The 14,994-nt window shown below is 42.5% G+C and overlaps 1 protein-coding gene across 18 annotated transcripts in view; it reads right to left on the reverse strand.

The window, feature by feature from the left end:
- ANKS1B (ankyrin repeat and sterile alpha motif domain containing 1B) overlaps positions 1-14,994 on the reverse strand; it is a gene marked incomplete at both ends in the record, with an annotated part of 1,184,520 nt that overhangs the window by 22,357 nt on the left and 1,147,169 nt on the right. For all 18 annotated transcript variants that reach the window (XM_082634609.1, XM_082634606.1, XM_082634608.1 and 15 more), the window contains one exon: positions 9,664-9,801. In XM_082634609.1, the coding sequence (XP_082490735.1) occupies positions 9,664-9,801 (138 nt within the window). The remainder of the gene's footprint in view (positions 1-9,663; positions 9,802-14,994) is intronic.

Raw genomic sequence — 14,994 nt, forward strand, 5'->3', positions numbered from 1 at the left:
GTGTGCCTGACTCACGGCAGGCGCTCAATAAATGTAGAAATGTATTTTATACAGACTTGGACTTTTCTTCTCAGGTGTGGGATACCGCCGCAGCAAATGTATGTTGTAAACCAAAAACTGGGACATAAATCCTCACACAGGTCTGATGAGAAAGGACATAACCAGCCCTGTAACTGCTGTTGCTGCTCTCCCGCCCTTAGAAGCTGAGACTGACTGAACACCATGTGCTGGACGTGGACGTGTGTCATCTCACTTAATCCTTACAGTAACCCTAGGCAGTGGGTACTGCTGTTATCTCTGTTTTACAGATGAGGAAACTGAGGATTACAGGCATTCTTGCCCAAACTATGAAACTAAGAAGTACTGACCTGGGATTCAAAACCAGGCTGATTCTAAAGGCGTCACCCCTAGACATGACATTTGATTTTCAGTTCTTTGGGAGGGGGCTATAACGAATACATGTACGAATGCTGCAAAACAACCTGTGAAAAAAAATCAGAATGACTACTTTCTTTCTAACTTCATAGAAAATGGGATTCATTTAAAGCTCTGATAACATCCATCCCCCTCACCCCTTAAAAAAATAGGGATGAGAGGAAAAAAGAGTGACTATTATTCTCTTAATATTCACCCGCCTTTGGCTTTATGGCCTAGTTAATTCTCAACGATTTATGCCAACGGAGAGGAGGTATGGATAAATGTAACCCAGCAGTGTTAATCTATTTTTTGGGGGGGCGGGGGAGGAGGTGGTATATAATGGCCATAGGACTGGGAGTGCTGCCGTGTTTTGTTTTTTATTTTTATTTATTTGGCTGCACTGGGTCTTAGTTGCAGCATGCGGGATCTAGTTCCCAGACCAGGGATCGAACCCAGGTTCCCTGAATTGGGAGCTCAGAGTCTTAACCACTGGACCACCAGCAAAGTGCCATTTTTATTCAATCACTCCTGCCACTGATTTGATGAGTTTCAGGTGCTGCAAGGGGCCAGGGAAAGGCCTCTACGTAAGTGTAGGTTGCTACTTTGTAGGTGGGAGACTAGCCAGGGAAAGTGTTACAGTCCCATCTTAAGGGCTCTATGCACTTTAGCATTTTCTTACATTGCCATTTATTTTCATAGTATCACAGTCCAACAGGTTGAGGGTCATTTTCAGGTGGAGAAAATGAGAAACAGAATGAAAGAGACCACCAAGCTCCACATACACTACTAATTTCATTGTCGGAGGTCAACTAACATCAACGATAACGGAAGTTCTTTTGCACTTGTAAATTCCCACTCTGTGGGACAATCTCTGCAACATAAGCCATAAGTACTTTCCGTTCGGAACCCCACGCTACTCCACGAAAAGAATCTCCGAGTTTAAGAAAGGGAGAAATGGGTGAAAGTGGTCAAAAGGCACAAACTTCCAGTTATAAGATAAGTAAGTCCCAGGGATGCAATGTACAGCATGGTGACTATAGTTAACAGTACCGTACAGGCATACCTCGTTTTATTGCACTTTGAAGATATTGCTATTTTAAAAAATTGAAGGCTTGTGGCACCCTGCATTGAGCAAGTCTACTGGCTCCATTTTTATGACAGCATTTACTCATTTTGTGTTTCTGTGTCCCATTTTGGTAATTCTGGCAAGATTTCAAACTTCTTCATTATGATTATATTTCTTATGGTGAACTGTGATCAGGTCTTTGATGCCTACCATTACAAAAAGATTACGACTCGCTGAAGGCTCAGATGATGGTGAGCATTGTTTAGCAATAAAGCATTTTAAAATTAAGGCATGTACATTGTTTTTTTAGACATGATGGTATTGCACACATAACAGGCTACAGTACAGTGTACACATAATGTTTATATGCACTGGGAAACCAAAAAATTCATGTGACTTGCTTTATTGTGATATTCGATTCACTGCAGTAGTCTGGAACAGAACCTGCAGTATCTTTCAGGTATGCCTGTAGTGTACATTTGAAAGTTGCTGACAGAGCAGATCTTATCTCTCTCTCTCACACATACACACACACACACAATGTGTAACTATGTGAGGTGATGGATGTTAACTTACTGTGCTGATCATTTTGCAGCACATACATATATCAAATCCGTGTGCTCTACATCTAAAATGAATGCAGTGTTATGTCAATTTTATCTCAATAAAACTGGAGAAAATTAAAGGGCTCAGGAATCTCACTTTGATTAAACTGATTATGACAGAGTGGTCGACTCTGATGTTTTCTTCCCTTGCGCTTAGGTTTGCTGGTACCTAGTGATGGAAAAGGACTATGAAATGCTGTCCCCCTGCTGACCATGGTTTCCTGCATTTTGTCATCTCTGTTTCTCCAGTTTAGATCCTTTCACGGCCCACATTCAGCCAAGAAAGCACAGGAAAGAGGGAGCCTCGTCTCCTCCACGCACCGCCCACCGGCATCAAGACTTTGACATTCTCTACACATTCCACAACCAGTCTAAGCCGTACACACTGAAGATGACAGGATTTGGGAGGTGCCAGTAAGAGAAAACTGAGCTTGTGCGGTTAAAAATACCAAAGACTGCAAACATGGTCTTTATAGAGAAGTGAGAATTAGCCAGGGTTTAGCGGCAGTCATGGCTTTTAATGCTATTCAAACAAAATAAACCTTTCATATTTTAGAACTAGTGAATGAGGTCCCTCCCAGATTTTTAAAATAAATCTGACAGTCCCACAGAGAATGCATCAAAATCTTTCTAATCTACCTATCTCCATTCTATGTCCTAGAAATCTAGACTGAGTGAATAATACATAGAAGATGATAGTTGCCAAATGATCTTGGTTATATCTATCTCTTTCCTATGGTGGCCTTTTAAGGATGATCACTGCAGCCTTGGGATCTGGTGGCCACTGAAATACCCATTCTCCCTCTTGTCACCTCAGCAGCACGGATTTCCCCTTCATTCATTTGAGATAAGAGTGGAGAAGAGAAAAGCTGAATCCGTTGTTTTAAGCCTTACAACTCCTGGTCTTGTAACACATTCTTTTTCCCTACACAGTCCTACTCTCTTCCCCCAAGTTTTCACGGCCCAGAAGGTGGAGGTTGGACAGCCTCTTGTTCTGTAGTGGATGAGATGTGTCCCCCCCACTGGGGAGGTGACTAGAAATCAGCTGTCACCATAGTGAGTCTAGAATGCAGAGTAGGTCTGGAGCACGCCAGTAGGTACATACCGGATTTTCTTGGGAACCCTAATTCCCTTTCTGCTCTAGTCTTTTAAAATTTTCATCTACTTGTCATTAAAAACTGAAAATATCACAAGCTGAATTTAGCATAGATTCTAAGTCATGGAAACAAGCTTAGAGAAGATAAAGCGTAACATTTCCTGAAGTGTGTTCTGCAGAACACCACCTCCGTGAGAAGCTCTCCCCAAAAGAGGCTACCACGGCCAAATGAACTTGGGAAACCAGGTTCACTCCACCCGCTCCCGGTGTCTGAGCCTATTAAGGGCTCTGCAAGGTCCCAGAGTAAAGGAACTATGTTAAATTCACATGCTCATATTTGTAGGGGGGCTGGAGCCTCCCTTCCAAGACCACAGGATTTCTATGGGAAAAATGCTCTGAATTTCAAATCCAACTCTCCATAAACTGGAAGCCTCCTAGACATCACTGGGTTTTCTTCGTGATAAGAAATATTCATAAAAACTTCTTGTGACCAGCACTGAAATTGAAACTGTGATTAAAAATCTTCCAACAAACAAAAGCCCAGGACCAGATGGCTTCACAGGCGAATTCTATCAAACATTTAGAGAAGAGCTAACACCTATCCTTCTCAAACTCTTCCAAAATATAGCAGAGGGAGGAACATTCCCAAACTCATTCTACGAGGCCACCATCACCCTGATACCAAAATCAGACAAGGATGTCACAAAGAAAACTACAGGCCAATATCACTGATGAACATAGATGCAAAAATCCTCAACAAAATACTAGCAAACAGAATCCAACAGCACGTTAAAAGGATCATACACCACGATCAAGTGGGGTTTATTCCAGGAATGCAAGGATTCTTCAATATATGCAAATCAGTCAATGTGATACACCATATTAACAAACTGAAGGAGAAAAACCATACGATCATCTAAATAGATGCAGAGAAAGCTTTCAACAAAATTCAACACCCATTTATGATAAAAACCCTGCAGAAAGTAGGCATAGAGGGAACTTTCCTCAACATGATAAAGGCCATATATGACAAACCCACAGCCAACATCGTCCTCAATGGTGAAAAACTGAAACCATTTCCACTAAGATCAGGAACAAGACAAGGTTGCCCACTCTCACCACTCTTATTCAACATAGTTTTGGAAGTTTTAGCCACAGCAATCAGAAGAAAAGGAAATAAAAGGAATCCAAATTGGAAAAGAAGAAGAAAAGCTGTCACTGTTTGCAGATGACATGATACTATACATAGAGAATCCTAAAGATGCTACCAGAAAACTACTAGACCTGATCAATGAATTTGGTAAAGTAGCAGGATACAAAATTAATGCACAGAAATCTCTGGCATTCCTGTACACTAATGATGAAAAATCTGAAAATGAAATCAAGAAAACACTCCCATTTACCATTGCAACAAAAAGAATAAAATATCTAGGAATAAACCTACCTAAGGAGACAAAAGACCTGTATGCAGAAAATTATAAGACACTGATGAAAGAAATTAAAGATGATACAAATACATGGAGAGATATACCATGTTCTTGGATTGGAAGAATCAACATTGTGAACATGACTCTACTACCCAAAGCAATCTACAGATTCAATGCAATCCCTATCGAACTACCACTGGCATTTTTCACAGAACTAGAACAAAAAATTTCACAATCTGTATGGAAACACAAAAGACCCCGAATAGCCAAAGCAATCTTGAGAATGAAAAATGGAGCTGGAGGAATCAGGCTCCCTGACTACAGACTATACTACAAAGCTACAGTAATCAAGACAGTATGGTACTGGCACAAAAACAGAAAGATAGATCAATGGAACAGGATAGAAAGCCCAGAGATAAACCCACGCACATATGGTCACCTTATCTTTGATAAAGGAGGCAGGAATGTACAGTGGAGAAAGGACAGCCTCTTCAATAAGTGGTGCTGGGAAAACTGGACAGGGACATGTAAAAGTATGAGATTAGATCACTCCCTAACACCATACACAAAAATAAGCTCAAAATGGATTAAAGACCTAAATGTAAGGCCAGAAACTATCAAACTCTTAGAGGAAAACATAGGCAGAACACTCTATGACATAAATCACAGCAAGATCCTTTTTTACCCACCTCTTAGAGAAATGGAAATAAAAACAAAAATAAATGGGACCTAATGAAACTTCAAAGCTTTGGACAGCAAAGGAAACCATAAACAAGACCAAAAGACAACCCTCAGAATGGGAGAAAATATTTGCGAACAAAGCAACAGACAAAGGATTAATCTCCAAAATTTACAACCAGCTCATGCAGCTCAATAACAGAAAAACAAACAACCCAATCCAAAAATGGGCAGAAGACTTAAATAGGCATTTCTCCAAAGAAGATATACAGATTGCCAACAAACACATGAAAGAATGCTCAAAATCATTAATCACTAGAGAAATGCAAATCAAAACTACAATGAGATATCACCGCACACCGGTCAGAATGGCCATCATCAAAAAATCTAGAAACAATAAATGCTGGAGAGGGTGTGGAGAAAAGGGAACACTCTTGCACTGCTGGTGGGAATGTGAATTGGTACAGCCGCTATGGAGAACGGTATGGAGGTTCCTTAAAGAACTAAAAATACAACTACCATATGACCCAGCAATCCCAATACTAGGCATATACCCTGAGAAAACCATAATTCAAAAAGAGACATGTACCAAAATGTTCATTGCAGCTCTATTTACAATAGCCAGGAGATGGAAACAACCTAAGTGTCCATCATCGGATGAATGGATAAAGAAGATGTGGCACATATATACAATGGAATATCACTCAGCCATAAAAAGAAATGAAATTGAGCTATTTGTAATGAGGTGGATGGACCTAGAGTCTGTCATACAGAGTGAAGTAAGTCAGAAAGAGAAAGACAAATACCGTATGCTAACACATATATATGGAATTGAAGAAAAGAAAATGTCCTGAAGAACCTAGGGGTAAGACAGGAATAAAGACACAGACCTACTAGAAAATGGACTTGAGGATATGGGGAGGGGGAAGGGTAAGCTGTGACAAAGTGAGAGAGTGGCATGGACATATATACACTACCAAACGTAAGGTAGATAGCTAGTGGGAAGCAGTTGCATAGCACAGGGAGATCAGCTCTGTGCTTTTTGACCACCTAGAGGGGTGGGATAGGGAGGGTGCGAGGAAGGGAGACGCAAGAGGGAAGAGATATGGGAACATATGTATATGTATAACTGATTCACTTTGTTATAAAGAAGAAACTAACACACCATTGTAAAGCAATTATACTCCAATAAAGATGTAAACAAACAAACAAAAAAACTTCTTGTGACCCATAAAAGATCTACAAGGTCAAAGTAGCAATAACTGCAATTAAAAATGTACATGGGGCTTCCCTGGTGGCGCAGTGGTTGAGAATCTGCCTGCCAATGCAGGGGACACGGGTTCGAGCCCTGGTCTGGGAAGATCCCACATGCCACGGAGCAACCAGGCCCGTGAGCCACAACTACTGAGCCTGCGCGTCTGGAGCCTGTGCTCCGCAACAAGAGAGGCCGCGATAGTGAGAGGCCTGCGCACTGCGATGAAGAGTGGCCCCCACTTGCCGCAACTAGAGAAAGCCCTCGCACAGAAACGAAGACCCAACACAGCCATAAATCAATCAATCAATCAATCAATCAATCTACAGTTAAGGAAATCCTGTAAAAAAAAAAAAAATGTACATGTACTCATACACATCAGCTGAAAGACTAAATGTATACTTAAGGTATTCTTTTCTTTTCTTTTTCCATTTGGGTAGCCTGGGGGACTGGTTCATACCAAAAGAATTTTAAGGCTTGAAGACTGGACTGAATATTGAACTGCCCTACATAAAGATACAAAATCCATGCTCAAAGAGGTTTTTTTTTTAGGGCAAGCAAAGCTTGGTGCATCTCAAAATTGCTCGAAGGCCCACATCAAGGCTGGTGGCCTTTGTTACTATTTTTGAAGTTAGACAAACTGTTCACCTAGAAAGGATTAAAATGGTGGATTTGTGGTGTAAGATGAAAATCCTCTGGAGCTGAAACCAGACTCCTAACCTAGTGAATGTCTACATTAAATCAAACATCTGGATGAAAAGACAAAAGGTGAAGCAATTCTCCACTCATTTTCCAAATGTATCAGGAACATCATGTTGATCTTAAAACTAAACAGTTGACTGTTTTTTCCCCACATTTCACTTCTGTATTCTGGCATCACATATACACACGCTTAAAAGACTCAAGAGGCCAGATGGCCCACGGGCATCATTTTTAGCTTCAATAGAGAACAATGTTTTGGATACTCTTATGAAGGCAAATTATATATTACTCTAAAACCAATTTAGAAAGAAATGCTGCAATACCCAAGGGAAGGGTGGAATTCATCCTGACAATACTGGAATACTAATGTTGACATTCAATGAAAACACTATATAGATGCAATATATCAATAGAAGGCCTACAGGGTCTATGCTTTCTTTCTATTGTTTATATTTTATTTATTTTTTTCTTCCATTTTTTTCAATTCTTTCACAAGGGCAGTGGGAAAACTTTGGACCATAAGTACACTTCTAGAAAATCTATCTTATGTCTTTTAGCAGAAAAAGTCCAGGCTTGAACTGTGAGGTCAGCAGGCAAGGAGAGAGAAGAGGTGGTGTGGGGGAAGCAAACACTGAACACGCATTATTTATGAACGCTCTACATACGTTCCTTCATTTTAATCCCAAAGAAAACCTGTAAGGTACAATCCCTGTGCCTGTTTTATAGACAAAGGAAATCAGGACTCAGAGAAGTCCTGCAACTCATCTAAGACCAGGGAGCAGGCAGCGAGTTGGGATGTGAACTCTGAGCAGCCTGTTCTTTCTATGACACCAAGGCAAATCCCAGAGAAAGGTGTATCATGCAAATCAAAATGTATGTGGATAGAATGGAATTTCGCTGGTTTTAAGAAAAAATTGCGGGACTTCCCTGGTGGTGCAGTGGTTGGGACTCCGAGCTCCCAATGCAGGGGGACCGAGTTTGATCCCTGGTCAGGGAACTAGATCCCACATTCATGCTGCAACTAAGAAGCCTGCATGCCACAACTAAGGAGCCCACCTGCCACAACTAAGACCTGGTGCAACCAAATAAATAAATATTTTTAAAAAATGCTAAAAAAAGAAACAATTGCATTTCTCAAGAATGGCAAGTTATGTCTAAGGCACCAGAAACCTAATGCTGACATGGTTTTAATCAACACTGTTGATCCCATGCAAACAAACGCATCCAGAGGTATCTAGATCAGCCTTTGAGGGCTTGGCTTTGCAGTCCTTACTGTTAACACAGACCACCTGTATACTATTCTCCTCATGCCTCTTAACATAGAAAAAAAATTACAGGCACATAGCATTCTTTCCTGTTTTCAATCTTCCAAACTTGAAAGGGATGGGCCACATGCAGCCCGATACAACGTTCTGGGCATGAGCCTAACATCCCTTAGGATGGGGTAAATTCTGGGTTACTGTGGTCCTTGGTCCATGGGAGTTTGTCAGAACTAAAAATGATTGCTTCAAGCAGTCTTACCCATGACACTGAACTGTGGGCTGGCCTCTCAAGCATATATTATACTGCAATTTCTGTGTAATGCTTTAAACATGTGTATTTCAAAACTTGAGCAGAGCAGAATTGTCAAATTAAAGTGACATTTTAGAATTCTGATTACAAATTATTTCATGGTTGTAGCTGTCTCTGTTCTGTCTGTTTCAAATTTAGAATGCCCAATGTACTACAATAGTTATCCTCGAGCACTTTGTACCATCTTGAAGGTAGAAGAAGGAATACTTGTTATTTTCTAGAATTGCTTCCATTTTCCAAGCTTGTAATATATGGGCTAGTTTTTAGACTTAATGACAAATAGGACTATAGGTAGTCTAATACCATAAGGACGTCATTACAAGACTAACTTCTGAATACGGGCCATATTCAAATGGACCAAACCTTGCTGTCCCCAATTATTATTTACAAATGTCTAATTTAACTACTATTCAATATAGAAAACCACAAATATTGTATGAGGCACTGAATTTATTTTTCCTCTAAACAAACCTAGATTATCACGCCCTACTAGTTAGAAATGGCTACCAAAGAAACCAACAGACATAGCAAAGGAACAGACAGGCTGTGGAAGACATTTACTATGTTTTGGTACCAGAGAAAGAAAGGAACTCGTCTGATATGAAAAGTGAGGTTAGTAACTGAGCAATGACGGTTCAGATACTGGATAGAAATGGAGTTCTAAATTTAATGAATGAATGAAAATATAGAAAAAACTCAGAAAAGCTGAGTCTGCAAAATACCTTACACCAGGTATACCTTAAAACTTGGTAAATAAGCCAAGCATCTAAATCGCAAGCTGGGCTTTCAATAAAGTCCAGGTGTATTCAGGGAAATATTGAGTTTGTCCAAAGAGGGTAGTCACTCACCACATCGAAGGCAGTAAACACGTGACAGTAGTGGTGATTGGACTTCAAATCTTTTGTGATATAAGCGAATGTTGAGAGGTCTTCTGGGTCCTGGGCAGCACAGGAGATATTACGAATTTCATGTTCGGCAATTATGTTCTGGAAGAAATGACACAAATGACCATTGTTTTCCTCTGCAAACCAGCATATTTTAGAACCAAGGCAAATGATCTGGGAAGCAGTTGCTTTCCCTCGTCCTAGAATGTTCTAGAGCAGCAACATTCAAAGTGATTCAACACACTATCCGTGGGCAAAGGTACACCAGGTCTGGAAGGAATGCTTTCGTTTAATTAAAAACAAACTAAAATAGTCCTGTCCTGGAGCAGCAGTTCTCACATGGTGCTGTGTGCAGAAGCCGCCTGGGTGGCAGACACTTTTTAAGAAAAAAATAGTAACTACTAAGCATTTTACTGTTTCCATTTTCCATGTAGAGTCAGCGCTGCCTCCTGCTAACTCTGTCTGGAAAGGATCACCTGCCATGTTGTTCTGCCTGCCGGGAGGCTGACCCCTCACCATCTTTTACCTGTTGTCTTGTGCCTGGCCCCTAGCTCCCCAGAGCCAAGGCAGGTAGGCGAGGGCACATCAAGGCGCTCTCTCATGAAGACTCCGTGGAGACTAAGGTGTAAGGGTGGGATGAGGGAAACACCACGCTGCATGCTAGATGCAGCGCCCCGTGGATGACAACGCTTTGCTCACTATACCCGCTGTGTACAATTATGAGTGGTGCTGTGGTTATCCTCGTCATCGGCTCACAGGTGGTGAAACCAGTACTCAGAGAGTGTAAGTTATGCAGGGCCGGTAGTGGAACTGCGCCTGAAATTATGTTGCAATACCTCTCAGCCCCACCTCTCTCTCACTGGTTTAACATAATTTCATCTTTTCTCTCGGCTAGCACTTTTTCATGCCATCTCCCTGCCAGCCCCCTCATCCCAACCTACCTCTAAGAATAATCGGTGGGAGGTAACTGAGGAAAGGTTTAAGTACCATTATCCCGAAGCACAAAATAACCAAGGAGCATCATCTGGGTTGCAAACCCAGCCAGAAACTTCTTTTGATACACTGATGTATTTCAGAAGCAAAAGATTTCACATAATCATGAAAACATTTCTTAACCTCACAATATCCCATTTATGTTTTTGCAGTTGTCATAGATCTAAAACCCTCAATGCTTTAGTTACCCTAATTACTTTGTAACTGCACAGTCTTAAATAACCTGAGCGAATATAATGCTCCGTGTATAGCCATCAATGTCTAAAAATGCTTACAAAATGCCCTTCCCTGCCAGCGCCCCCAGCAAGTACTTCACGCCCCTCACTCTACTGAGCTACGTGGTTGGTAAGCAATTACAGAATTAACACATAAAAGAAAATTAAATTAAGACGTTCTTCACAGTGACCCTGTATGTTGACGCTACATGCAGCGCTGTCAAAAATAACTCAAATTGAAATCAGAATCCCATAAACAAGTAACATCCTATCGCAAGATAGAGTTTCAAAATAGAAGGTGCTGATCCTCTTCTGGCATCTTCAAGGAGAAAACTAAATTAGGAACTCGGTGAGTCTTAAATTTAAAATTAATGAGATCTGCATGGTCTTTATAGGCACGATGTTAGCAGGTGCTGAGAGCCTCCACCATCATTTTAATTGGGGGCTGCGATTACTTCGGGAAGCCTGTGGATTTGGTCTCACCTGTCCAGGATCCACTATTACTGAAAATAGAGCATTGGCTCCAACTTTTAACTAAATTGGCATTTTGTGTTCTTGAGACTTTTTTTTTTTTTTTACTAGCATAAGGTTGATCAACTTCTCGGGAAAGTGTTAACAGTGAAAAGTGCCCTGTGATTTTTATTGCACTGAATTCCCTGAATCTTGCCAATTCACAAGATGTCACTCCTGACAATTTTCAATAGTGTGTGACAGCACTGTGGCCCAGGGAAAAATTGTAAAGTAGGTAAAGTGCATCTTTGGAGATCTCTCTTAATTATGCACTGCATGTCTGCATCCTCCCCAAGTTTGTATCTTGAAATTCTAGCCCCCTAGTGTGATGGTGCTTGGAGGTGGGCCTTTAGGATGTGATTAGGTCATGAGGGTGGAGCTCTCGTGAATGCTATTCGTGCCTTTACAAGACAAGGCAAGAGAGCTAGCTGGCTCTCTCTGCTGTGTGAGAACACAGCAGAAAGATGGCCACTTATGAAGCAGGGAATGGGGGCTCCCATCAGACACTGAATCTGCTGGTGACTTCATCTTGGACTTTCCAGCCTCCAAAACTGTGAGAAATAAATATTCATGGTTTAAGCAACCCAGTCTATGGTAATTTACTATAGCACTAAGACATTTCTCCTCTTTCTGGATCCTCCCTCCCAATTTTCTGGAAACTGGCCCCCTCTTCTCTAATCTCCAGGAGCCCAGGGCTGTCTTTTAAACTCTGAGGCCTGCCCTCCTCTGTGTTGCTCCATGTCCCCAAATCAGCCTCCTCTCCCACTGTTGAAACTTTTATTCCTCTGTTCCCATAGTCTAAACTAGAGGAAAGGCAAGCTAATACAGACATTCTACAATCAGTTAAGAATAACTCATGTTATTGGCACTCAGTCATCCTAATTGGCACTTAAAAAATTTGCTTTTAAATGAATTCATAGCAATGGACTGTGTAGGGAGGTATTTTGAACAGAACTTCCTAATATATCCGTGGTGCTAGAATGTGGTGAGGACCTGGATCTCACTACTGATGTAACTGAGCAGGGGCCTTCTCAGGACATACCCCTCCCTCATGTCCTCTGTTGTACCTCCTCTCAGAAGTACCCAGATAATAGTATCTCATGCATATTCCCTGAGTTTTTCAGAGGCTCAAAACCACCACCAAAAGGAAAAAATTAACTACCAATGATCATGAGCATGTAGCCCCCAGACCTTCCAGAGCCTAAGGATTGATCATCATCAACCAATCAGAAAACTGTGCACGAGCTGATCACATACCCTGGGACGCCCCTCCCTCACCTGGCCTTTAAAAATGTTTTGCTGAAACCTTTTGAGGAGTTTGGGGATTTTGGGGGCATGAGCCACCCGTTCTCCTTGCTTGGCCCTGCAATAAACTTTTCTCTGCTCCAAACTCTGACGTTCGGTTTGCTTAGCCTCACTGTGCGTCGGGCACACAAATGTGCATTAGGTGACACGGAGACACTGCCATCAGTCTGCACTGCCCACCTCTGCAGAACAGCGAGGCTAGTTCTCTATGTGTATGATGACTCCAAGACTAAGGATACTACAGCTGGAGATGAAATGGAGACTGCACAGTTGTTTCCTCCTTGGAGAAGTCAAGGAAGGATACATTCTTTCCACCCTGTCATTAGTGGCTCCTCCATACATTAAAAGCTGACATCATCATGAGGTACAGGTGATGTTCCTCAGTTTACAGTGGACGCCTTTATGCAGCTGAGCCTCCATATCTAAGCATGTTCTAAGGAGACTGGGGCTTTTAAAAGGCTCAAGCCAGGACTGGGGTCACCCTGCCGCTTCTTTGGCTAGAAAAATTGGCAGCTCAGTACCCTTCAACAGGGAGTGATTCTTTTTCTTGTCTGTTGCCTTTCATCATGTAGAGAAATAGCTGAAGAGGTATCTGGCTGGTGGGTGTAGAAGAGACTTGTTTGGTTCAGCCAATTAACAGAGACGGTCTCAGAAGGGGGTGTGATAACGAAGTGATGGGCCTAGAAACTGGCCTCTCCCTGCTTCCCTCACTCCTGACTATGACAGGTAGGGCCCTCCTCTGAGTCTCCTCCGCAGGCCAGGCCTTTTCTGAGGGAGACAATGTGGCACCCCTCCAGAGAGCGCCCCCCACATAGAGGCAGCCGCCCTGGTCGAGGGCTACCTGAAGGAGACCTGCAGAGAGGGTGGTGCAGATGAGGACAGCACACACTCTTAATCTGACTCGAGCTTTTTAGAAACGTGTGCTATAAAAAACAACTGGCACTTGTTTAGGCAAAAGTTCCAAGTTAATCTGTGCCTAAAAAAAATAGCATAAGCCCTGTTTGAAGCTGACATTCAAAACAAACAAACTGGGCTTCCCTGGTGGCCCAGTGGTTAAGAATCCACCTGCCAATGCAGGGGACATGGGTTCAAGCCCTGGTCTGGGAAGACTCCACACGCTGTGGAGCAACTGAGCCTGTGCGCCACAACTACTGAGCCTGCGCTCTAGAGCCCACGAGCCACAACTGCTGAAGCCCGAGTGCCTAGAGCCCATGCTCCGCAACAAGAGGAGCCACTGCAATGAGAAGCCCGCGCACCGCAACAAAGAGTAGCCCCCGCTCGCCGCAACTAGAGAAAGCCCACGCACAACAAAGACCCAAGGCAGCCAAAAACAAATAAAATAAATAAATTAAAAACAAACTAACAAACCAACCCAGGCACTGCATTGTTCCTAATTTAGCCGGATGAGAAGACTGAGGAGGGGGTCACAGCAGGAAGGCAAAATGCAACCCACCCTCAGCCAAGCACTGGATGTGGGGATGGTGTCACCTCTTGGAAGACCCTGCTGATCTGAAGATGGGTCTGGAACTAAGCAGTTGTAGCCCTCGTGGCAAAATGCCATGCTAGAGTACCTCTGGGCTATGGATCTACAGAAAGCTGGTGTGATTTACCTATAACATTTTAGTATAAATCTAATCCAAGTTCCATTTTTAATTCAAGATCATTTTCCACTTCTTCCTTCTTATCAGGTTTAGTGACTCAATTCATTTCCCAAGTTGCTAGGTAACAGGTTTACAAGTTTACAACTAGGCACCTAACCCTTCCCCATGAACTCAGCCAAAGCTGGTACTTTATATTAGAGTAAAAGGAAAGAAGTGCTTTGCTGGAGGGTTCATCTTTCACACAGTCTAATGGGGGCTAGAAGGAATGGAAGAGTCATTAACACCTAATTAAGTATCCACTGCACATCAAACGAACTGGTGGAAGGTAGCACGGAGTGAAAGTGAAAAAGCGTTAGGTGAGGGAGCGGGAAAGTTAAGTTTTAGTCCTTCTCCAGGACCAGCTAGCTGTGTGACTGCAGGGCAGTCACTTAGTGAAGGTCTGAGGCCTTCGATTACTCTACGCGTCCAGTGCAGGCTGAACACACCCCCTCCATCTGACCAGGGTAGGGTTACAGAGATGTGGTGGTTAGGAGAGGACCGTTTAACAATAAAGTACAGGGGACTTCCCTGGTGGTGCAGTGGTTAAGAATCCGCCTGCCAATGCAGGGGACATGGGTTCGAGCCCTGGTCCGGGAAGATCCCACATAATACAGAGCAACTAAGCCCATGCG

This window comes from Mesoplodon mirus (genome assembly GCF_964341445.2).
Source record: "Mesoplodon mirus genome assembly, chromosome: 11".
Taxonomy (NCBI): Eukaryota; Metazoa; Chordata; class Mammalia; order Artiodactyla; family Ziphiidae; genus Mesoplodon; species Mesoplodon mirus.